The 24,467-nt window shown below is 53.0% G+C and overlaps 2 protein-coding genes across 2 annotated transcripts in view; both read left to right on the top strand.

Annotated features, from left to right (window-relative positions):
* Nucleotides 1-21,194, top strand: part of FBXO42 (F-box protein 42) — a 51,981-nt gene extending 30,787 nt beyond the window's left edge. The window contains exons 5-10 of the mRNA XM_074848156.1: nucleotides 13,893-14,046; nucleotides 15,094-15,204; nucleotides 15,482-15,578; nucleotides 16,607-16,663; nucleotides 17,137-17,253; nucleotides 18,032-21,194. Of these exons, the coding sequence (XP_074704257.1) occupies nucleotides 13,893-14,046; nucleotides 15,094-15,204; nucleotides 15,482-15,578; nucleotides 16,607-16,663; nucleotides 17,137-17,253; nucleotides 18,032-19,129 (1,634 nt within the window). The 3' untranslated portion in view covers nucleotides 19,130-21,194. The remainder of the gene's footprint in view (nucleotides 1-13,892; nucleotides 14,047-15,093; nucleotides 15,205-15,481; nucleotides 15,579-16,606; nucleotides 16,664-17,136; nucleotides 17,254-18,031) is intronic.
* Nucleotides 21,195-21,779: 585 nt separating this feature from the next.
* Nucleotides 21,780-24,132, top strand: CPLANE2 (ciliogenesis and planar polarity effector complex subunit 2). The gene is given in 7 exon segments (XM_074848078.1): nucleotides 21,780-21,801; nucleotides 22,481-22,632; nucleotides 22,727-22,879; nucleotides 22,969-23,093; nucleotides 23,187-23,326; nucleotides 23,721-23,825; nucleotides 23,827-24,132. Coding segments are annotated over 6 exon segments (753 nt in total). The 5' UTR covers nucleotides 21,780-21,801; nucleotides 22,481-22,526; the 3' UTR covers nucleotides 23,951-24,132.
* Nucleotides 24,133-24,467: the final 335 nt, after the last annotated feature.

Below are 24,467 nucleotides of genomic sequence, written 5' to 3' on the forward strand. Positions count from 1 at the left end.
TTCACAGTGTCAAGATGTAGTCACATCAGAGCAGCTGATCCTCCCTGCCTTAGCCTGAAAATGAGACCTTCAGCCTGAAGTTTGCACTTAAAACCTCCTGGGTAGCCTGAACACAACGCAATAAGTGTGCAAAAAACCTTCTCCCATGTCAGTTCGTCTTGGCTCTGTTCTTCCCCCAGGTCCCCTCCATGCTTTGAGTGGGAGCCACTGGAGTTTGACGATCGGGTTTCCCCTTGTGAGCCGAGGGGAAGGTGCCTTTGATGGTGTTGTGTCAACAAAACTAACAGCCCAAAGGAGGTAGGAGAGACTCTGCTGTCACCTGCCCGAGGTGGTTGTATCAGATGTGGTCCCTGTGCGGTGGGAGGCTCTCGGCTGAAAGAGAAACCTGCCCGTTAGTCGTTGAGTGCAAGCAGAGCGGTTTGCCCTTGACAAAGCTGTGCAAAAACCTTGCCCCGAGCAAAAAAAAAAAAAAAAAAGCCCTGTTCTCATCATCTCCTTCTAGAAAACAGTGGTAAGTTTTCAAAACAGTTGGAAGTTTCATAATGCTGGTCCCAATCCGGAGCGAGCTTCCTTGTTGGGGGCCTCCTTGGTGATTTGGGGAGCTGAAAGGAGCCAGGAGCCACGGCGCGGGACTGGACTTTCCAAGGAAGGGACCCGGTCGTGGAGCTGAGAGCCAGGAGGCATCCAGCCCTCTGCATCCGCAAATCCGTGTGACACCTTCATGCGTGGTGTAAATAACTTGCAGGACTCATGGTCCAAAGGATCGTTGGGGTTTCTAAAGAGTAAAGAGTTGTTAGAGTAGTGGAAACCATCTCACATCTGGATTTAAAACCTACTGTGTCCGAAGATCTCCTGAGATTGGCCGATTGTTCAGTCCTTGGTTGTCTTTTGCATCATCTTTTTTTCTGAATAGCAGTAACCAGCTGAGACCCGTTACTGAAATACTCTGCCCTGACCTGAGGGGAGACCTCATCGCCCTCTACAGCTACCTGAAAGGAGGTTGCAGAGAGCTGGGGATGAGTCTCTTTAACCAAGTAATGAGTGATAGGACAAGAGGGAATGGCCTCAAGTTGCACCAGGGAAGGTTTAGACTGGATATTAGGAAGCATTTCTTTACAGAACGGGTAGTCAGGCGTTGGAATGGGCTGCCCAGGGAGGTAGTGGAGTCCCCATCCCTGGAAGGGTTGAAGAGTCGGGTTGACTTAGCGCTGAGGGATCTGGTGGAGTTGAGATCTGTCAGTGCTGGGTTAACGGTTGGACTGGATGATCTTCAAGGTCCTTTCCAACCGAGATGATTCTGTGATTCTGTGACCTCGTATTGCAGTTCTTCTGTCCCCATTGCAGTGTGGCTTGCCCTGCGGTAACGCAGCGAGTGATCTAAGGCACATCCTTGCTTTAGGGATTAAAATAAACCGTGTAAAATCCTGACCTGACCATGCCAGTAGCCTCTCTAGAGCAGCATTTCACAGTTTGTAGACTGCTGCTGGTCCTCGAGACACCATTTGCAAGATGTTTCTTAGCAAAACAAACACATTCCCACGTATGCAGGGAAGGAAACCAGGAGAAGCAGGTTTTGAAAATAAAATTTAGCCCAACTCATTTCCACTTACAGCCCTTGAGGGGAGGGCTGCAAAATGGTCTTTGTGTAGCCGTGTGGTTCTGAACTCGGTGTGGTGTGGAACGGCTCTTTTTTTAATTGAAGGCACGCCTAACTTTTAATAAAAATCTTGGGATCACCTTGAGCACACTGAAGCCATGTCGTAGCTGCTGGCCTCCTGGGAATCAAAAGGAGTGAAAAGCTGATACCTGGCACAGAATGATGTCTCTAATTATGGCTGCAGCTACTGGCTGCGGGTGTCTGATACTTCAAAGTAGAACAGGTTAATGAAACCGATGGAAATCCCTCGCAACACGTACGGTGTCTTTCTGCTGTTGTAGTATCAAACAAAGCCTGGAAGAGAGGAAAGCTTTTCTCCGGCTCTTTTCCTGATCTGGTTTGTTTCTTCCTTATTGCCTTTTGAATTTAGTAGCAGTAGGGTGTATTTTTGCCTTCCCAGGGCTAAAATTTTCCATGTTATTAAAAAATCCCTGGCTTTCCCACCATGATCAAAATGCTCTTTGAGCCCTCAAGCCCAGAGTGACTTGACCTTATTGGAAACTCTGTCTTTATTCTGGTGAGTCTGCTCCCCGACCAGAGCTTGCTTATCACGCAGCTAATTTCTGCCTTTCTGAAAGAAAAACACGAGTTTCTAGGCTTTGTTCTACGCCATCCTTTGGGATGGACGCTGTCACAGCAGGGCTTGCTTGGAATTGCTTTCTCTGATTTAAATATATTGAGTTTTTTCCCCTCTTTGGGCTCACAGGTTTACAAGGGGATGAGTAACCACTTCTGTAAGGTGGTTAGTAGCCTTTGGCAGCTGGTGGTGTCTTGTCAGGCTGGGACGCTGAGGGATGAAGCCTGTCTGCAATTTAAGCTGCAGTGCAGAAATAAAAAGGCAAAGAGCATCTTTTGAAGAAGAATCCTGGTAACTAGAGAAATCTAGCTGGCGGTACACACAGAAATGGTGCAAAGCACAGCACGCCCAGGTCGTCCTGTTGCAGGTACGCGGGGCAGTAGCCTGCTGCTCCCAGGTGAAAACTGCATCTGTGCAAACCTTAAACAATTTATATTGCAAAACGCAACGTTGCAGGGAGTGGGAGCTGGATTTGCTGCATTTGGAAAAGGCAACCTACGCCCTGCTCTCCGACGGAAGCAATGTCCTTGAATATAGAGTTTAAACTTCATTACTGCCCTTCCAGAGAGTGAGACCAGAGCTTGTTTGGCAGGCTCTGAGCTGCGGCCTCGCGGAGCTCAGGTGTTTCTCGGAGCCTTTCAGTCCCTTGGTTAAGCTGTGCAAGGCAGACAGGATGCTCATTTGTTCCTTTCTTTGCTTGGGTGGTTTTGAAAAATGTCTCTAATGAAATTTGTGTTATTAAATATGAAATATTTCAAGGGCAAGAGATGAAAAATTAGCAGGTGAAGGTTTTAGGGATTTGGGTTTTTTTCAGCAGCTGTGATGCCTCGTTGGGAAAGTACCGCTTGTGCGTGGAGGGCTGGTTTCTAGGAGATTAATCCATCGCTGTTTGGGTTCAATAGGATTGCTCTGCGGCAGCGATTAGATGCCTAATCTGAGCGGGTTTAGGTTTGCAGCACACATCTACCCTCCCTTTGATTTGCCAGGCCCTGTCCTCCTCTGTTCTCATGGCCTCTCTGGCTGTTTCCATTTAACCTCTGAAAGCTTTTTGTCATCTGGATCCATGGTCTGAATCGTGCTCCTCCAGCATCGCTCATTGTGCGTGGGGTAGCTCTTGCCCCTGGGAAAGGACACCCTGCCACGACCGACCCAGCAGCGTGGCATGAATTAAACCAGGGACACAGAGGTAGAAAACACACGTGCAATCTGCTGTTTGCAAGGATCTATCCTGCAAACACCTTTGCCAAACCAAGGAAAAGCCAAAAGACTCCCCTCTTCTTCCTGAGGGTCTCTGCAGCTCTCGGAGGCTTTCTGCCTAGGAATCTGCTCTCTCTAAAAAAAAAAAAAAAAGCACCTGCTTGGAGAGACCGGTTGTTTAAATGCTTCAGAAGTAAAGCCCTTAAAGACTTTAGCTGTGTGATGGGAAATGGATGTGGGCTACTGCTACCAGGGTGGAAAATACACCCATGCCTCCTATGCTTCAGCACTGCACCTGAAAACCATCTCACTGCGCAGCTTCCTCCGTTTCTCCCTCCCCCTGATCGTGCCTGGCTGCAGGCTGCCCCTTATCCCAGCTGGCGTTGAGTAAGTTTATCCTTATCGACGCACCCGAGCCGGGTTCCTGTGGCATTTCCAATTGCTCCTAATATCTGGAGAGGTCATACAGTCACTCCGTAACCTCATTCCTCTCTTACAGCTTGCGGGTGGGGAGCAGAGGCTGTTTGGCAATTAAAATAAGGAGTGACTGGTCCTCACCTTGTCCGCTGGGATGCTGCTGCCATTGCATCTCCAGCATCAGCGTGTGCGGCATCGCAGGAATGTGGTGCTGGAGGCGGGCGGGAGTTGCTTTGAAGAAGCCAACCCGCCTGCACATGGAGGTGGGAACGGGCCCAGGGCTCGGGGCCGGCAGTGGCAGAGCTGGCGTGCTGCTAATGAGCTGTCACGGGGGTGCTGAGACTTGGTAAAGGTGGTTTTACAGCAGCAGGACAAAGCAACTGGTGTCTTCTCTCTCCCATTCCCTGCTCTTGCTGTGCATTGCTAGTTGGAAGTTCAGCAAATTTTTATCTGCAGATGAGACGTGGCGGGGGAAAACCAGTCCCTGCTGTGGGAAATTCACTCTTCGGAGCGATGGCTCGCCTGTTTTCGTCAGCAGGTCAGCAAGGCATGTCTCTCTGACCGCGACGCTTCCGCAGGGAGAGATGCTTTACCCCTTGGATGCCCTCCTGTCCTGCCTCGGACGCTTGGGCCTGACGTGGTAGGAATATGTTGCGGGGGGAGTATGGAGAGCAAAGTGCAACAGAGGAGGCTGGGAGAGAAGTGACTCGAAGCGAAATGGATGTTTTAAGTGATGATCTGGTTTTTCTCTTGCCTCAGTACAGGTCTAGGGACTTGTGGTTCCCTTTAAGGCAAGGGAAGAGCTGGGCATCTTTATATTGGTGCAGAAATGGAGTCAGGAAGGAGGAGATCCCATGCATCCATTCATCCTTGAGCCCGTGGGTTTGTTTTAGTCCATAGGATGCTGGATCTCTTTGATATCTCTGACATGGGGAGCCTGGGGCTCCATGTAGGCTGCAGAAAACCAGCCCTGAAAGAGGGGAGCTGATTTTTCTTCCCCTTCCCTGTTGCACTCCATAGCTTGCTGGCTGCCACCCCTTCTTGCTCATGTTCAGGAGACACCCAGCTGGTCAGAAGGAGTTTTTCAGGAGCACTTGTTCAAAAGAGAGCTGGTGGCCTTGCCGTGGTAAAACCAGCAAGCCTGCTCATCTAATAGAGCAAGAGACTCGATAAGGAATGGGTTTGGTAATACTGTTGTCTCCTGGATGATGAGAGGTAGAGGGATTTATTCAGGATTTTAAATCTGCCCATATGGTATTTGTGTCTCTAGAAGCTTTTCTCAGTGTGGAACAGCCCTTCTTAAGACACTATCAGCACGGATCGAGCAGAAAGGCATGAAAAATAGCTTGTTGCTTTAACCTTGTCAGATTTAGATTCTCAGAGAGAAGCTCCCTGGGCGCAGATCCCTCCAGAGATTAACGGAGGAATTTTTCCCACTATCGCCTTTATCAGCCTCCGGGATGGATGCAGAGAATTTTTAGCCTCCCTGGTCCCCATGTGTGATGCACAAAGGTAGCCTCGAGCAGGGACGGGGCAGCTGGCTTTCTAGGGCTGGCTGATGCACGCTGCTTTTCAGCATCACCAGTAGTACATGCTCATTTTAAACATGACCCTCAGGCCATCTGAAAATATTGCTGACAAGCACGCTGTACCAAAATTGGGGAAAACTATTTGTAGCCCTGTTGGTAAATAAGAAGTCCACGATCTGCAAAAATAGGTTTCCTGGGGTTGGGAGTCCATATATAGACAAATAAGTAGTTGTGTCTTGTTGATGGTGCTGAGCATCCGGTAGCTCTGCGTTTGGAAACTTCTAAAGGTCTCTCACATCTGAGATTTGGGTACTTGCTGTTGAAGTGATAAACAGAAATCTCACTCCTGCAGTAGTCCTTCCTCCACCTCGGAAAGCCAGCACTTGGAGAATGATTTGCTTTTTCAGGGTCTCAAAGTGCAGGCCTGTAGTCTTTCAAACTGGTACTTCTCTAAGCAGAAGTTAGGGTTGATTTGCAAGAGCTTCTTTTTTTTTTTTTTTCTATAAGAACTTTTTTTTCCTTTCAGGGGTCTCACTTTTTCCTGACTCTTGATTTCACAGCCCTGTGGAAAATTTAATTTCTTGTGGATATCTGCTTGTCTGAGTTTGGCTGACTTGAGCCAAGGTATTTGCAAGCTGTCGGGAGGCTGTGAGAGCAGCCAAGGCATCTGTGAAACCTTCTATTTTATTTCCTTTTCAGGAAAGAAGGCTTAAAACTATGCAAACGGGCGCCCCAGCCACACATACTGGTTGTTTACATTGGTGTTGTCTCAGATATAATTAATGCATTGCACCAGAGAGGAAGCCGATAGCCTGAACCAGCTCCTGCCTGGGGCTGGTGCCGTCATCCCAGACGCTGCCCTCGGCTTCCGAGGTGTGATGGAGCTCAGTTTGACCACGAGCTCCCCGATCATTTTTATATCAAGTTATTCCTTTCCCCTCCTGGGTCTGTTGCAAAGCCTTCCCTCCTCGGCAGGCTCATTTCACCTTGGGGGGCAGCTCCGTTTTGGGGTCAGTGAAATAAAAGCCCGTTAGCCCGTGGCTGGATGCGTCTTGGCGACCGGGCAGGAGCTCGGAGGAGCCTTGGGAGAGTTTTTTGGGCAGCCTGTGCTGACACCTATCGGCGATGGCTCCTTCCACGCCAGCCCTGCTGCCGCCTTTCCCTTCTGGAAGCTCACGCTGCTCTTGGGCCTTTGCCTTAAGGACCCTGTCCACCAAGATGACACATGAAATACTCAAGATTGAACACCCAACGTTCACTTTGCAGGGTAGACCCTAGCCAGCGCGACGCGCTTTCAAAGACTCTTTAAATCCTCGCGCTGCGTAACCTGATTTTACATCTCTCACAAAAGCATCTGCTGCAAAATCTCCTTAAAGCTGGTAAGCACGTGGAATGACGAGGCACTAGCTCATGCTTGTCTGCAGTCCAAAAGGTGAATATTTATTCCTGACATGAAATATTTAGCAAGTTTGGCATTAAGCACTGGATTTACCGGAACAAGGGAGAAAAGCACACTCCTTGTGTGAGCAAAGCATAGTGCAGGAACCACAGCTTGAAAATGAAAATAAGGGGGAAAAGAGCAAGTGAGAGAATGGCTGGTTAAAAGGAAGATGCAAAGAGCTGGACTGAGTATCCCTTCGTGTATTGTACTGGGGCTTTCAGTAGGTAGATGTCTGGTGTTCAATAAGTAGCTGCATTTTCTTTGCAGCAAATTATGAGCTGAGCATAGCCCTGCTCTTCCCAACACTGAGCTTTTTGCACTTACTCGAGTAGATGTTTCTGCCTGTGCCCACAGGATGGTTGAGGTTTTTTTAGCCCCGTGGTAGCTGTAGCCTCACCAAATTACACAGCAGCCATTTCCTGAAACACCAGTAATTTTGGGGTTCGACGTCTGCAGCGCCTCTGCCGCCTCCCTCACGCTGTGGCAAACGAAACGGGAGCGTGACTTGAGTGAAAAGTGTGGAGCTCAGCAGAGCCAGGCCACGCTCCTCCGCTAACCCACACATACCTTGGTCCCTTCCCTACAATTACCCGCTTATTACAGCGTTGTGTAGTCTGATACAGCAATTTCCATCTCTCCGTTTGCCTCCTGGAGGGAAGACAAGTCGCAGGAGCTGATCAACCCTTTCTCTCCAAGCGCTGAGGTCTTTAATTAGCATCGGAGCTGTTTTGTGTAGGATGGCAGACTGTTACTCAAATCACTTGAAAGTCTGCAGGGTACAGTATCACTTAAGGGGGGGGGGGGGGGGGTGGGAAAAAAAACACCCAACAAAAAAACAAGTATTAAAGCAGAGAGGTGGATCGCTGGCTGGCGTTTTGATTCCACCCACCTGGAGGGAAAGGCAGCTTTTGCAACAGCGGCACCCTTTACCGTAGGGCCAAATTTGCATTTCCCAAAACCAGGTGAGATGATTGCGAAGGGGAATACGGGGTGACCTCACCATCAGGAGTGTTTGACACCTTGGAGTGATGCTGCTGGTGGGAAACGCTCAGGATGGACCCTAATAAAAGCTTTCCTGCAGCATGGAGGTGCATGAATTGCAGTGATCCTCGTTTGCAGCTATTAAGAGATAAAGGGGCAAAGCCCCGGGGCGTTCTGGCACTCTTATCTCGTCACTGTTTGCTCAACTTGCTGTGTAAGGACATTTTTGCCAAGCATTAGCACAGAGTGACTCAGTAATCCTGTTGCACAGGGTTCAGAGGGCACTGCCTCTCCTTTTCAACAGCTTTATCGGGCTCCGAGTTGTGGCAGGTAAGAATTTCCCGGGTAAAAAAAAAAAAAAAAAAGAATGACTGTGACATTGCAAAAGCTTGGAGGTGACTTATCCTCCCCGGCGGGGATTTCTGTCTCCACCTTGTAAAGATTGCAAGAAACCAGACCTTTGGTTCGACGCCGTGGGTTTGACTGGGCTTGTACCATAAGCCTGTGTCATTATAGGGTGGAAATTCAACCCTGAGAGCGCGGTGGAAACTTTTTCTGTGTGTAAACATCAGGAGGGCTGCTGTGGTTTGGTTACATACCCCTATAACTTGCAAAAAAACCCTCTGCAGTGGTGCACGTTTCCCCCCTGCTACCTGAGAGGGGTTTTGCAGGCAGCAGATGCATGTGCCTGCAAAGGTTTTGTCTCTCTGTTGGGGAGACAAATGGGAACTTGTTCAATTCTTCCTTAAACTCTTGCAAAGCTGGATTCCTGTCTACTTTCGAGCAAGGAATTTTTTTTTTTTAAGCCAAATTTGAGGGAACACTAAATCACATGTGGCTTTGGTAAGGGAAAATGATACTTTCCTGGCTCTTAGAAAGCTTTAAGGTTCAGGCAGGCCCAGTCAAAGCCGATCTTGAAAACATTCAGAATCCCAGTTCCCCATTTGGAATGTCTTGGGGATAAAACCAGGTGAATGTCAGATGCTGGATCTGAGGCAGCTTGACCAGCGAGTCCTAAATGCCAGGGTTTGTCTGAGGGAAAGGGCTGGTGTGCGACATGCCGTGGAGGTGTCGGTTCTTCTCCCAGGAGCTCTCCTTCGGCGTCTCCCAAATCCGATGCTAACGCTGGGATTGCCGGGCTGCTCAGCCTCTGCCGCTCACGCCGTATTCCGGCCCCTGAACCGCTGTTCACCAGCATGTCATCTTCCCTTTGTGAAACCTCACAAACTGCTGGCAGGGGAAAAGCTTTTGGGCAAATCTGCACACTGCTGGAAAAATCCTGGCTGGCCTGGGAAGCAGAGGGATTTATTATTTTTTTCCTTCTCTGGTTTCCCTTCCCATCGAAGGGGAAAGATCTGGGGATTTCACGCTGTCATGCAAGCTTGGGATGGACCTTTGTGTGATGGAGTGTAGTCGAGGTAATCCCTCGGCTGGGGTAGGTGACAGTGCTGGGGTGGACAAGGTTTCCAGATGAAGACCCATGATTTGGCATCTTTAAGTCTCTGCCAGCCTAAAAGCCAGGCTAATAAATCCAGAGTGAGCCTCAGGCCGGCTGCTGCGGGTCTGTCAGAGGCAGCGCAGGAGGTTTCACCCTCTGCCAAGCCGTTGGGGAGAGCCCAAGCTCTCCATTTCATATGCTGCTCCCCCAGAGATGTACACAGTTTAAAACAGCTCCTGCGGCAAGGAAAGGTCTGAGACGGGGCTTTTGTAAGCTGGAGGCAGAGTTGCAGTAAGTCCAGCCCATCCTTTTAGCCTCACTTCTGCTGTGACATCTGACAGCTGGGTCATTTTTTTTTTCCCTTCTTAAAAGGAATTTGCTTCTTACCACTTCTTTTTGACTCTCCCTAAGCAACAGAAGCTCCTCGGGGTGAAACCCCACAAAACTTTTTGTTCTCCTGCAGATGGGTTTTACTAAAATGCTCTGACTTTGCAGAGGTACAAACCACTTGGGAAACACCAGCACTGGTCACCAGCAAATGGTGCTTTTTGTACCTGACTATGCAGGTTCAGCATCTCCCTCTGGCTTTTTCTTTGGGATTATAATGTGCTCCGCTGATAACGTACCCACCAAATTAAGCACATCCTTGCGATAGGACATAATTTGTTGAACAAATGTAATTTGCTCACAGGGAGAGGCCAGCTTTGGCAGGCAGCTGCTGTGTTTCCAGTGAGGCTTGAGCCACAGCAGAGCAGGACCATCGCCTTGCTCCTTGTTTTGCTGGTGCAGGTAGTGGCTGTTAGCCCCAAGCCCTTCCCCGGGATGGTTTCCTATGCCTTTGGTGTGCAGATTGTGGGCAGCTTTTGAACCTGAGAGCTTGGCTTCCTTCGCCCATCAAAATCCACTGGCTGCTGGACGAGCTCACTTTAATTTCTTGGCTTTGAAATCGGAAAACGCGGCTGTGGGCCTGTTTGTTTTGTCACTTCACGTAAATCCAGTTGGCTGGCGATGACTCTGATCAGCTCGGCGGAGTTGTAAGGAGCTAAGGCAGCTTGAGAAATCCATCAGATCCAGCAATAACGGCCCCTGGTTGTTATTAGTAGCTCTCATCCAGCTCCAGAAATCCAGTTGTGAGACAATTCTCCAAAATTCTCCCCTTGACCCAACCCCAGAACTCTTTCCATATCTTAACGGTGCAAACCCTTGGCTCGGTTTCAGCGCATTGCTTTTACAATATTTTTCCAAATGATATTGATCTGAGCCGATCCTTTCATCTGCGTAATCCCATCAAGCACCGCGTGATTTCCGCACCCCCCCACCCTTCATTTTTATTTCAAGCTCCACTTGCTACTCATTTTTGGAGTCGCTGGGGGCTGCGCCTGCTGTAGGTAAAAGGCTCGTCTGGAAATTCGTGTTACACGTGCCCTTACAGCCAGGTTTTTCTTTTGTGGTCGCTGAGCTCTGCGTGTGCTGCTCCGGTTGCATTAGAGGGCTGAATAAATGGGCTTTAAAAAATGCTTATAAGGACAGATCCTAAATAGATAGCATCCAGAGCTTGTGTCAGAAGCGATCAGAGGCTGGCATTTCTCTTCCAAACATCCGTGGAAGCCGGAGATCTTTGTTTGTTTGTTTTTTGTAAAGTATGTATCTACTTTGCGAGCCAGGAAAATCCATCAACTGGAAAAAAAAATAGCTCGGACCAGCTTTTAGCTACTCATCCCGACAGAATAAACAGCGTCAGCTGTAAAGAGATGTTGCCTTCTATGTTTAGGAGTAGTTAAGTGTGCTACACCCTCTATGTGCTTGAATTTTTATCCCCAAGGAAAGATAATCTGATATTGGGCTGGATGGTGTTATCAGGGTGCGGAGCTTAGAAACCCAGCCAGGAAGAGTCCTCTCTGTGCTCCGACCAAGGGAGCAGTTGAAACCAGAGCAATTAGCTAACGATGCTCCTCTGCAGGCACTTCAGGCGGTGGCGAGGAACAGAAGCCGTTTCATTTGCAAGCACAATCCTGGAGAGGAAGAAGCCCTCCCATGTCAAATATGTTCCTGCGAGTCTTTGAAACGCCGCTCGGCACCTCTAAAGAGCTCGGACTTTGAGCAGGTCGTTACGGGGCCCCACGTAATTGAGTCGTGTCCCTTTGATGTCCCTGCGCTCCTCCACATACTTGAGACCTGAAGTCACAAAGGCTGCCGGTCGCCTTCCCCCTTCGCCTGGGCAGGGCCGGCGTTGCTCTGACTCCCTCGAGATGCTCCTGCCCTTCCCGGGGGATGGTGGGCAGCAGCACCCGGCAGCTCTCCCCCGCTTTAGAGAGAAGGGGTATTAAATCTCCAGGTTTCAGCCACTCTTTGTTTTCTACTCAAACACAAGATCGCTGAAGCCCTCTCTGGTACAACAAGATTGTGGTGCATCTGTTTTGCAGGGAGCATCTGAGCGTAATTCTCTAGTTGGAAGAGGGTTTGAGAGGCCAACTCTTCTTTGACTTGTAAAATTCAGATTTTTCCTGCATAGCAGAATGAAACTCTGCTCATTTACACCCGTGCAACATCCAAGAACAGGCAAAGCTTCCTGAATAACCAGGGCTGGCCTCTGCCCTGGGCTGTTTACATGTTGTTGACTCATTTGGGAACCGTCTCGGTGTCTGAGGCCGGAGTTGACCTTCGGGTTACAGCAGTAGGAGGGTAGCTTTTCTCACTGCACCATCCCAGACCTTTCTGAGCAAAGTACCAATCTGTTTCTGCATCCTGGGATGACTCTAGCTAACCGTTTTTGTTTAAAAAGAACCCAATTTAAACCCAGCACCTTTCACCCTGTGGTGTCCTCAATGGAGAAGCCCAGCCAGGAGATTCTCTGCAAGTCGGGTAGAAATGCATCTAGCAGTCTAGTTTGTGATGCCAGGCTTGGGAGAGCAACTTTATGCTCTGCCAGGGAAATATTTAAGCTGGGAACTTGCTGGTGTGGATTAATGAATTGCACACAGCCACCAAACAAGCCAGGAAAAACTGGAATTTGGGAACAAAGAGCAACCAAATGTGACCCTCTTCTGGCACTCTCGTCTTTAAGGAGACCTTGGGTATAGCTCTGGCCACGCTGTATCTGTGCCCTAGCACAAGAATTGTTTCCTGCACAACTTTATTCCCCTCCTCCCCCACAGCCATCTACCTGAAAGCAGCAGCAAAATGTGCTTTGTCCCTGGAGAAAGGCTCAGGGACCGGCATCTCCCCTGCGTCTGGCTGGGGGTTGCTTTTTGGCTGGGCTCTTACCACCCACCACCTGGAACCCATCGCAGTCAAATTGCTTTTCTCAGCTGCAGCATCTTAAAATAGCTGCTCTGGTTTCTTTTAAAAATAGTCGCTGTTCTGCATGTCATTACCTGCTAAAAATGTTTCTCAAAGTCCTATTAGGACACTGGAGGAGAGAGGTCGGTTTGGTGTATCAGCCTTTTTGGAGAGGGTGACGGTGCTTCTGCGGCCACGTGCGCACCCTTGCCCTTGAGCTGCCCCCGGTTCCCGCATCCGTGTTTTTCAGATGATGTATTTACGATTATTTTGAAAGCGTGACTGCAGAGGTGGAGGAATCTGCCTGGTGCTGGTGACGGCTGTGGGAAGGAGGATGCTCAGACACGTCAGCCCTGGCTGGAGAGGCTTTAGCCTTTCCTGGGAAACAATTCAGCACCTAACACACCTGCAAGGTAGTGACACAGCACCTCTGGCTGCTGGAGCAGGCAGGGTTTGTATTTTTGCAGCGGACCGTGGCCCATTTCCTGACATAAACTCAAAGGCATCCCATCCTTTGATAACTACCCTCACAAAGGGGCTCTTTGCATTGAAGTCGCTCTTGTCCGAGCTGCTTAAGGAGCCATGGGGTGGCCGGGGTGCAGGCAGCGGGGTCGTAACGGAGCAGCGGTGGGTTGAGAGGTGAGCTCGGCGCTTTGCTACACCGCAGGAAAACCTTTGGCCCGCGCAGCGTTTCCTGAGCACAGCAGCACCCCCCCCTGAGAGGTCGTGTCGTCTTGTTTGTTCACACACCGGTCCTGCTCAGGGGGTCCCTGGCCCCTGCGGAGCCTTTGGTGCCTCAAACAAGCCAAACAAAAAGTCTCTTCGTAATTTTTAGAGGAACGCTTCATTCTGCGGGCTCGAGGAGTGACTGTGAATTCACACAGCAAAACGTTCAGGGTTTAATCGTGCCGCTTGGCAAAAAAATGGGGTTCGGCGCTCGCGGCTGTTCATGAGTACCTGAGCGATCCGCCACGAGCGGCTCCGGATGTGTTAGAATTGGTATTTGTTCTCCCTCCTTCCTTGGGGGAGAAGTTAGTAGGTATTTGGAGGTAATTATTGCTTTTATTCAGTGCTAAAGCAATAATTTCAAGGGATACGTTCAAAAGCTAGCAATTTCCTGCCAGTGAGTGACAGATGTTTTGCCATACATGAGATGTGCTTTCAGGCTCCTACTAATTACGACGACACAAATTGGCAGTAGTTTTCTTCCCAGGCTCCCAACTCTAATTTTGTCTTCTTTTCTGCTTTTTTTTTTTTTTTTTTTTTTTCCAAAGGTGGAGTTTCCGTGTTGTTACACTTCAGTAAAACTGATGCAGGGTTCGGCGCTTGTGTTCGAGTGTGATTTCCTAACCTTCCCCTTCTCTACCCCTACCCAGGTTCATACCCCTCGCCCAAGGCTGGGGCCACGCTGGTGGTCTACAAGGACTTGCTTGTGCTTTTTGGTGGGTGGACGCGGCCGAGCCCTTACCCCCTGCACCAGCCAGAGAGGTTCTTCGATGAAATCCATACATACTCACCCTCCAAAAACTGGTAAGAGCACATCTGGATTTGAAACCCAGGCTTTGATCCCGTAAAAATGTGTCTGTAATGCAGCTGGAGGAATGCCGGAGGGTGTCTCTCTGAGCCCGCCTGGGAAGCTATGCATGGTCCTGGTTTCCTAGGTGTGTCTAATCCTGGTGTGTCTGCGATGCTCTTAGTGAAACAAAAAAAAACACAAGGCAAAAAAAACCACAAGAACACACTGGAGACATGGGCATGCTGCTGTCTGGCACCTCTTGGGTGGTGGTTGCTTCCGTATGGCTCTCAACTTGTACCTAAAATATGCCAGACTAAGTGTTCCCATCCAGCCAGGTGGGAAATCTGGAGGTGAAGGTTTTAAACGCTTAATTGATTTGGCTGCAAGACAGTGAGGTCTTTGAGGAAAGGAGGAGATAAAGCCTTAACTCCTGGAGGTCTGGCTTTTAGCAGTCGTCCAAAACTCAAACCACTGTTGGCCCTCCAAGGGAGACGTGGTAAAGCGGGTGTCTGCACCGTTTTAGTGAGCTCTCTGCCTTTACAGCTCCTGGAGTCTTAACGAAGAATCCAGCAGTGACCGTGGAGATGGCAGGAATTTTCCTTTCCCCTTTAAAACACCGTTCAGCTGGTTTCAGACCAGACTTTCTCACTGATGCTTGTGTGTGAGAAAGGAGCAAATGCTGTATCAAAGCGGAGATGGTTCCTGCTCCTCTTTCATTGAGAACTTTTCATCATCAAAAGTGTCAATTATCCAATGCACTTTCGGGCAGTGTCATTAGAACGCTGTAATTAAACCGCGTTGGAAATAATACAGGGCGAACTTAATGGAAAGGGGGGCAATATTTCCAACTTGGCCCTGTGACTTTGTCATGCTTTAAAAATGTTTAGCACATTAGTATTTCTAATTAGGTTCATTATTATTTGGATCTTTGGAGGTTTTCCCTGAGGTTTTCCTCTGTAATATGTTCTTGAGGACTTTGCTGGCCCCTGGGATTTTTCTTCTTGCCATTCATCCAGCACTTTCCAACCCGCTAGTGAACGTCTTCCTCCTCCTTTCCCTAGGTGGAACTGCATTGTGACCACCCACGGCCCCCCTCCCATGGCAGGACACTCCTCCTGTGTCATCGAAGACAAAATGATCGTCTTTGGGGGTTCACTGGGATCTCGACAAATGTAAGCCTGGGGTGAGGGTGTCTGACAAGTGCTCCTGCAAGCAGGGAGTGTGTTGTGGTGGTCCCGGGGTAGCTCATAGCGTTTTGGAAGGAAATCTCCACAGGGTTTGGGGGTCTGCCTGCTGCCTGAGCATACCCTTCCCCTCTTGCAGCGAATCCCCTTGAGGCTCCAGCCTTCAAAAAACCCAATTCTGACACAAAACTCTGCCCCAAACCAGTGTTTTGAATGCCCCGAGGGTCTGATTGTATCACCAACACTTGTCGTCTCATCCTTGCAGGAGCAACGATGTCTGGGTGCTGGATCTGGAGCAGTGGGCTTGGTCCAAGCCCAACATCTCTGGGCCCAGCCCTCACCCGCGAGGTGGCCAGTCTCAGGTGAGCGCTCCTTCACTAGCTCAGCACCAACACACGCTGCCAAAGATAAACCAGACAGAGCTTCATTTCCAGCTTCCAGGCAGCTCTCAGCAGTTTGTCTGAAAGCTAGCACCCCAATTCCAAGTTATCTTTGCAGCCTTTGCCCGACGGGCCCTTGTTTCCCCTAGCCATCTGTTCTGTGAGACTGCACGTTTAATCTCCCTAACGCTTAGGCAGGTACCACGCCGTGTCTTGTACATGACTCAGAACTCTAATGAGCATTTCTAGAAAACAAATTGCTGTTTTAACCCAGCGATCGTCCCCCGTGGCATTTAAGATCAATGAAGTGTTATCACGAGTTGGTTTGGCTCGGGGCCCTTTTGATTACTTCGCTCTCCTGATTCTCGGTTCGAGTGACTCTGGATTGTACCCGCTCAAAGCACCGGTCTGGCAGCACCTGTTTTATTGCCTGCCCGGAGCGGGGAGCTCGTGGGAGTCCCCCGCCTTGATGCAGGTGTCTCCATCCCTGCCTTCCCTCCGTGGTCCCCGGGAAGATGGTCAGTGGTTCATCTCAGCCTAGCAGGGCACCCAGAAGAGATTGGATGGGTCATGGTTGGAAGGTGCCTTTCCATCCACTGGAAAAAGAGATTAAGGGAGCAGCTCACCCACCACCAGTGTCTAACAAATGATTGCTGCGAGCACGTGCCCTCCCACACAATCCTGCCACCCTTATTTGAAGAGAGGCATCAAGTCCTCTGCGCTTCGTCCTAGCTTCAGGAAGGGTAGTTGCTCTCCTCTGGAAGAGGAACTGGTTTGCGAGCCGTTTGGGACAAGGCAGTGGGGTGAACCCTGCACCCCGCTTTGCCTCGGGCCCAGCAAAACCTGCTCTCAACCCCAGCTCCACTCCTCATCCAGGGGCAGACAAAATTCATCAGCGTCTGCACGGCAGAGAAGCCATAACCTGGCTCTGCCTGCGCTCGGAGGCCTTGCCAAAAGGGAACAGCTTCATGTCCTTCCCGGTCTGAAACGCTGTTCTTTGTCCCCTCCAGATTGTAATAGACAACGAAACCATTTTAATCCTCGGTGGCTGTGGTGGTCCCAACGCAGTAAGTATCCAGGGGGGAGCGCGGGCATGAACCGCACGCGTCTGGCTGTAACTGTGAGCCCTGGGTGCTGGACTGGGGAGAGGGGGGACCCTGCACATTACCCAGGTGGCATTTTATTCTGCAAATCTGGGCACCCATGTGATAGATTTTCCAGAGAAGCTGTCTGGCTATGGCTAGAGCTGCTTTAATTAAGAAAAAAGCACCCCAGGCGCTGAGCAGCTCGCTGAGGTTAATTGAGCCTCGGAAGAATTAGCCCTGATTTTATACTGGATAGAAGACGGAGATGAAGGGATTTGTCCGTGGCCATAGTAGGGTGTAGTCACTGCTGGGCGGCCAGATCCTGATCTGGGTCACTGTTCCTCTGTCTGCAGCAGCAAAGCACCGCTCCTACCTCTGATGGGATGATCTCAGCAGCAAACCAGGCTCCCAAATCTTAAACCGGACTCCTAAATCTGTCACGCTTTTCTTCGCAGCTGTTTAAAGACGCCTGGTTACTGCACATGCACACGAACCCCTGGACGTGGCAGCCGCTCAAGGTGGAGAACGAAGACCATGGAGCCCCGGAGCTGTGGTGCCATCCTGCCTGCAGGGTACGGATGCAGTGGAGTCTCTGCTCTCTCATATCCATCCTTTGATCTTTATTGCCTGCCCAGAATGCTCCATAATGCCCAGGAAAGCCAACGGCATCCTGGCTTGTGTTAGAAATAGTGTGACCAGCAGAAGCAGGGAGGTGATAGTCCCCCTGTGCTCTGCACTGGTGAGGCCACACCTGGAGGGTTGTGTCCAGTTTTGGGCACCTCAATACGAGAGAGATCTCGAGGGGCTGCAGCGAGGGCAGAGGAGGGCAACGAGGCTGGGGAAGGGCCTGGAGAATAAATCCTGTGAGGAGAGATTGAAGGAGCTGGGGCTGTTCAGTGTGAGGAGGAGAAGGTGAGGGGAGACCTCATCACTCTCTACAGCTCCCTGAAAGGACGTTGTGGAGAGGTTGGTGCTGGTCTCTTCTCACAGGGGATTAGTGACAGAACAAGAGGGAACGGCTTTAAACTGCAACAGGGGAGGTTCAGGCTGGACACGAGGGAAAAATTTTTCACAGCAAGAGTGGTCAGAGAGTGGAATAGGCTGCCCAGGGAGGGGGTGGAGTCCCCATCCCTGGGTGTGTTTAAGGGTCGTTTGGATGAGCTGTGGGGGGATGTGGTGTAGGGGAGAACTTTGCAGAGTCGGGCTGAGGGTTGGACTCGATGATCCCGAGGGGCTTTTCCAACCTGAATGATTCTGTGATTCTATGATAATCCCCTGTTTTCCCCCCAATCCAGCGCAAAGGGTCACCCTGCCGTTTGTAACCTGTTACTTCCTCTTCTCCTCTTCCAGGTGGGACAGTGCGTTGTGGTCTTTAGCCAAGCTCCCAGCGGGAGAGCCCCGCTGAGTCCCAGCTTGAACTCTCGCCCCTCTCCCATCAGCGCCACGCCGCCCGCCCTGGTCCCCGAAACACGGGAATACCGCTCTCAATCTCCCGTCAGGAACACGGACGAAGCTCCCTGCGTCAACGGCCGCTGGGGCACCTTGCGACCCAGAGCACAGAGACAAACCCCCTCGGGATCCCGGGAAGGCAGCCTCTCCCCGGCCAGAGGGGACAGTTCCCCTGTTCTCAACGGTGGGAGTTTGTCACCCGGAGCCACGGCGGCCGGCGGAGCGTCCTTGGACAGCCCCGTGCAGGTCGTATCGCCCAGCACACCCTCGGCGGCTGAAGGATACGACCTGAAAGTGGGGCTCGCCCTGGCGCCGCGACGAGGATCGCTGCCGGAGCAGAAAGACCTGCGTTTGGGATCCGTCGACTTGAACTGGGAACAGAAACCGGCTTCCATCCTCTGCCAGATGGACGGTGTGGAGGGCAGGACGGTCGGCGCCGGCGTGAGGAACCCCCCTGAGCAGACCAACGGCATCCACACGCCGCCCCACGTCGCCAGCTCCCTCCCGGGGGCCGTGTCCCCCAGCGCGCTCCGGAGGAGCTTGGAGGCCGTCAAAGCTCTCTCTTCCAAAGGCTCCTCGGCTTCTGCGGCGTTGAGCCCTCCCCTGGCTTCTTCCCCGGGGTCCCCGGGCGCCGAGACGGGCTCAGCGGCGCGTCCGGGCTCTACCCAAGGCGACGGCCATTCCTTACCTCCCATCGCCCGCCGCCTGGGCCACCACCCTCCCCAGTCCCTCAACGTGGGGAAGCCTTTATACCAGAGCATGAACTGCAAACCCATGCAGATGTACGTGCTGGACATTAAAGACACCAAGGAGAAAGGACGAGTCAAATGGAAAGTGTTCAACAGCAGTTCGGTGGTGGGGCCGCCCGAAACCAGTTTACACACAGTGGTGCAAGGCCGAGGGGAGTTAATCATATTCGGTGGCCTCATGGACAAGAAACAAAACGTGAAATACTATCCCAAAACAAATGCCTTGTACTTTGTGCGAGCAAAAAGATAATGCGGCCTGAGCCCTTCGCCGCCATCACCCCTCCCTCCCCGCGGCTCTTCCCTCTCCTTTCCAAGCCCTTAACTCTGTCACACAGGCGTTCCAACTGTGAATTTGGGAGCAAGAAACCAATAAAGTCCAAGCAAAACCTCCAGCGCTGCCCCGCCGGTTCCCAGTAAGGTCCCAGTTAAGCAAATCGTGTTTACAGGCGGGGAAGGACCCACACCGCTGTGATCCAAGCCAAGGATTTGGGGTGAGCACGTAGGGATATCTGCCATCCCGTGTCCTCTCGAGGTTGGTTTTTATTTTCCAGGGGGTTGAGAGGCTTCGTATCTCTCCAAAACTCCTCGCGGGATGTGAGTAAAAGTGGTTTTATACGAACAAACCAAATACCGGCAGGCAGGAGGCTCCTGGCTTGCGCACACTGATTATTTCCATGCTTGACTCCGTAAGGAAAGCAACAGCAATACCCCACCAGGAATCTTCCAGTGCTGCAAACCTTTGCTCGACACAAACATGATGCCTTTTTTTTTTTTTGCCTCTCACCCCTTTGGCCTGCCAGTCTCATTCCTGTCCTCCGTCCAGGACCATGAGAAGGAAGAAAGGACAGGTTTTTTGCATCAAAATGCCAAAAATATTAAGAATTAGCCGGGCGTTAGCATCCTCCTTTCCCTGCCCTGTGCTGGATCAAGCTGGATCAGGCTCCAGGATCAGTCCTGATCCCTCTTGATCAGCACAAAAAACTTTAAAAATCCCATTATTCCCTAACACCAAGAAATCTGGCTGCCCATTCCCTGCTAGACATGAAGGTTTCGTTTCACTCAACAGCTTTACCCATTCAAGGCTGAACCAGCACCTTGTAGCCTGGGACCAGGATCTCTTTTTTTTTTTCCAGTCAAAAGGGTGAATATTGGTAAATTTGAGGGCGTGAGCAGCCCTGATAGCAGTAACTGCACCTCATCTTTGCATGTGCCTCCTTCTGCAAAGACCTAAACAAATAAAAATCCGAAGGGATTGAACCTGTGCGTCCTTCTGGGACAACCTCCCCCCTTCCCTTTCCCCTCGAGATGATGGGGGGGTGGGAAAAATGGGCGGATTCTGCCAGGTTTTGGTCAACAACCTCCAGCAGCCGAAAAGGAGGGAACCCTCCCCAAACCGGCAGCGCCATGACGTGGCCCCTTTCCCTTCTTTTCTTCCCCCCCCCACTTCTCCCCCTCTCTCCCCACTGAGCTTTTTGCCGGTCAGAGCCTTAAATCACATCCCAGCCGCGTGGGGATGGGGAGGGTTTTGCTTCGTCTGCGGCTTTTCCACCTCTGTAAATATTTTCCACCTCGTTAAATCCAGCCTCTCCCGCTCCAGTCCCAAACGTTATTTGATTTGTCCTAAGGGAAGGCAAAATGCAGTTTTTACCCCCAAAACCTCAGGAGCACCTAGGGTGATCTATGAAATATTTCTTCACCGGGGTGGGGGAAGGCGGTCGGGGCTTCGGCGTTGATTCCCCCCTCCCCTTTGCATGTTTCTTGTCATCCACCCCAAAAAAAGAGTCAAAAAAGGGATGGACGGCGCGTCGGCGTTGGGTTTTCATCCTTCTCCTTGCACGGAGCATCCCTCGAGGGGTGTTTTCCCAACGTTTCCGTCGTCTCCATCCTCAACCAGTCCCAAAATGCCCCTAATTGGCCCCAAACCCACCGAGGGGCTGGGGCCATCCCTCCTCCATCCCCCCCCCCCAACCCCGGTCGCAGAAAGGCATGTTCTGCGCCGTTAATGATGAATTCAGCCCAAATTTTGACACACACACACACACACAAACACTCCCCCCGCGCCGTGAGCCGCTGGTGCTGTGAGCGAGGTGTGTCCCCCCGTCCCCCCCCCCCCGCGACTCAGGTGTCCCCCCCACATCGTCGTCCCAGGCTCGGCCGAGCGTAGGAATGAAAAGCGATTTTCGGTGATATTTAAAATCTTGTGTACATTTTTTTGGGGGGGTGTTAATGGGTTCCTCCTCCCCTCCCCACCCCACCCACCCCCCCCCATCCCGATGAATTTTTAGCGGTTTAACAAATAAAAAGGAAAAGAAACAGATGGTTGGTCCTTTTGGGGAGGGGGTTGGGGGGGGGTGGAAATGCCGTGGAGGGAAACCCCCATGCTGCTCTCCCAGCAAGTTTGGGGGTGAAAGGAGCGATTTGGGGTCTTATTGGGTGTAAAAAGTCCATATTTCTACCAGGGGATGTTACAGCAAGAGATAGGGGTGGAAAAAAGGGGGGGCGCAAGGTTGGGGGGAGGAATGGGACGGTTCAGAAAAAGGGGGTGGTGCTGGGAATTGGGGACCCCAAAGCCTGGGGGGCTGGAAATTGGGGATGGGGACCCCCAAAGCCTGCCAGCACTGGAAATTGGGGACCCCAAAGCCGGGGGGGGGGGGGGGCTGGAAGTTGGGGAGCACAGAGAGGACAGCGCTGGGCACAGGTCGCAGCCTCATGCCAGGACAGGCCCCAAATGGCCCCTGTGGGGTCCGGGTCGTCCACAGTTTATAGGCCCCCCCCCCCCCCCTCCATGAGCTATATGGGGGGGCCTGCCCTGCCCCACGGCCGCCCCTCCCCACCTCCTGCGCATGCGCGGCGGCGAGGGGGCGGGGCGGGCGCGAGGCCACGCCCCTCCGTGACGTCATCCCAGGGCGGAAGCGGCCGCAGGTGAGACGGCGGGGCCGCGCCTTAAAGGGACCGCGGGGGGGGACGGGGGGGGACACACACCCCCCGTGGAGGGGTTCAAGGACACAATGGAGGGGGGCAGGAGTCCCGGGGCGGGGGGGGCGCAGAGGATGCTGGGACCCCAGGGGGGGTCACGGACACTGGGGGTGGGCAGGGACCCCAGAGGGGGTGCTGGGACCCCATGGGGGGCGTGCAGTGTCCCCGGGGGTGTCAGGGACCCCACAGGAGGATGCTGGGACCCCAAGGGGGGGTCAGGGACCCCAGAGGGGGTGCTGGGACTCCAAGGGGGGGTCAGGGACCCCACAGGAGGATGCTGGGACCCTAAGGGGGGGGGTCAGGGCCCCCAGAGGGGGTGCTGGGACCCCATGGGGGGTGTGCAGAGTCCCCAGGTTGGGGTCAGGGACCTCATGGGGGGTTCAGGGACCCCACAGGAGGATGCTGGGACCCCAAGGGGGGGTCAGGGACCCCAGAGGGGGTGCTGGGACCCCATGGGGGGTGTGCAGGGTCCCCGGGGGGGGTCAGGAACCTCATGGGGGAGTTCAGGGACCCCACAGGAGGATGCTGGGACCCCAAGGGGGGGTCAGGAACACTGGTGGGGGAGTTAGAAGGGGTCACCCTCCTCCCCCAAGCTGCGGGGTGCAGTGACCCCCTGGGGAAACAGTTGGGGGGGGTGGATCTTCCCTGTACCCCCAGGTTTCGGGGGGCGCATGGCGGCGCAGGGGGGCTCGGTGCTGGAGCCGGGCTGGCTCCTGTCCCCCGCCGGCCGCCCCTACCTGGACTCCATCCTGCAGAAGAACCAGCGACGAGTGTTTGGTGAGCCCCCACACCCTGCCTCCCCCCGCCTCGAAACGGGGTGCCAACACCCCAAAAAAAAACCCAAACCCACCCCCCTCACCCCCCTCTAAAGGTCTGCTGGAGCACCCAGCGCTGCCCCCCCACTTGGCCGCCCCCACCGTCACCTACAAACTCTTCGTCTCCGGCAAAAGCGGCGTCGGCAAGACGGCCTTGGTGGCCACGCTGGCGGGGACCCCCGTGTCCCCCGTCCACCACGAGACCCTGGGTACGTCACGGGTGGGGGGACACACGCAGCACCCCCAGTGTCCCCTGGGGGTGACCATCTGTGGGTATGTCCCCCCCCCCCCAACCCAGGCATAGAGGTCACCACCGTCTACTGGCCGGCCAAGCCGCGGGCCAGCGGCCGCCCCGTCATCTTCCAGCTCCATTTTTGGGATTGCGGGGACGGCGCCCTGAAAAAATTTGAGCATCTCCTGCCTGTGAGTTCAGGGGGGGGGGGACACAAGTTTTGGGGACACACACACAGAAGACCCCCCCCAGTGATGGTGGCCACCCTCCCTCTGCCCTCCCAGGCTTGTAAGGAGGAAGCGGACGCCATCCTCTTCCTCTTCTCCTTCACCGACCGCTCGTCCTTCGAGGAGCTGCCGGCCCAGATGAGCCGCGTGGTCGGCCCCGACGAAGAAAACCTCGTTAAGGTGGTCGTCGGCACCAAGTATCCTTCTCGGGGGGGCCCTAGGAGAGGTCCGCATCGCCCCACAAGTGGGTTTGCACCCCTATATTTCACACCACTTGGCATCTCAGTAGGCTGAGAACGTGCACACTTCGTTACACCGATGGGTCCGCAGCTCCCACTTATTTTTAGGGCGTTTTCCCCCCACCGGGGTGGGTTTTTCTGGGTATTGGTGTCTCCCTTGACCATGTGTCCCCCCCCTACAGGCAGGTTTGCACCCCCATATTTCACACCACTTGGCATCTCGGTAGGCTGAGAACGTGCACACTTCGTTCTGCTGATGGATTGGCCACTCCCACTTTTTTTATGGGGTTTTGGGGGGATTTTTCAGACTGTTGGTGTCTCCCTTGACCATGTGTGTGTCCCCCCACCCCAGATTCGACCTGTCCCCGCAGGCGGATGTGACAGAGCGGGACGTGACGGCCTTCGAGGGGACGTGGGGGGTGCCGGTGCTGCGGGCGGGCAGCGGGCCAGGGGCCGGGGGGGGGGCGCGGGGGGCTGGCCCGGGTCGCCCCCCTCCTCGACGCCCTGGTTGAGAGGCTCTGGCGTCGAGACCAAATCACCGCTGGCATCGCCCCCAGGGATGAGGGGTCCCCCCCGGGCTGAACCCCACCTCATGGGGCAGGTTTGGGGGGGCCTCTGTGGCATCGGGGGGTTCCTCAGTGCAGCTTCTGCCCCCCCCCCCCCCCCCCATTAAACCGTGCTGTCGGCCCATATCTGTGATGGGGAGCTGCTGGGGGGGGGAAGGTGGTTTTTGACCAAAATCCACTTTTTGTCCACCAAAAAGATCCCGGGGTGCCCTGGCTCATCCAATTTGGGGTGCTGGGGGGGGTGGGGGTGCTGCAGATGCTGGGGGATTTGGGGTGCTGGGGGTGCTGTGGATGGTGCAGGATTTGGGGTGCTGGGGATGGGGGTGCTTTGGGGTGCTGGGGGATTTGGGGTGCTGGGGGATTTGGGGTGCTGGGGGTGCTGTGGGTGATGCAGGATTTGGGGTGCTGGGGGATTTGGGGGGATTTGGGGTGCTGGGGATGGGGGTGCTTTGGGGTGTTGGGGGATTTGGGCTGCTGGGGGATTTGGGGTGCTGGGGATGGGGGTGCTTTGGGGTGATGCAGGATTTGGGGTG

This window comes from Strix aluco, chromosome 22, assembly GCF_031877795.1.
Source record: "Strix aluco isolate bStrAlu1 chromosome 22, bStrAlu1.hap1, whole genome shotgun sequence".
Lineage (NCBI taxonomy): Eukaryota > Metazoa > Chordata > Aves > Strigiformes > Strigidae > Strix > Strix aluco.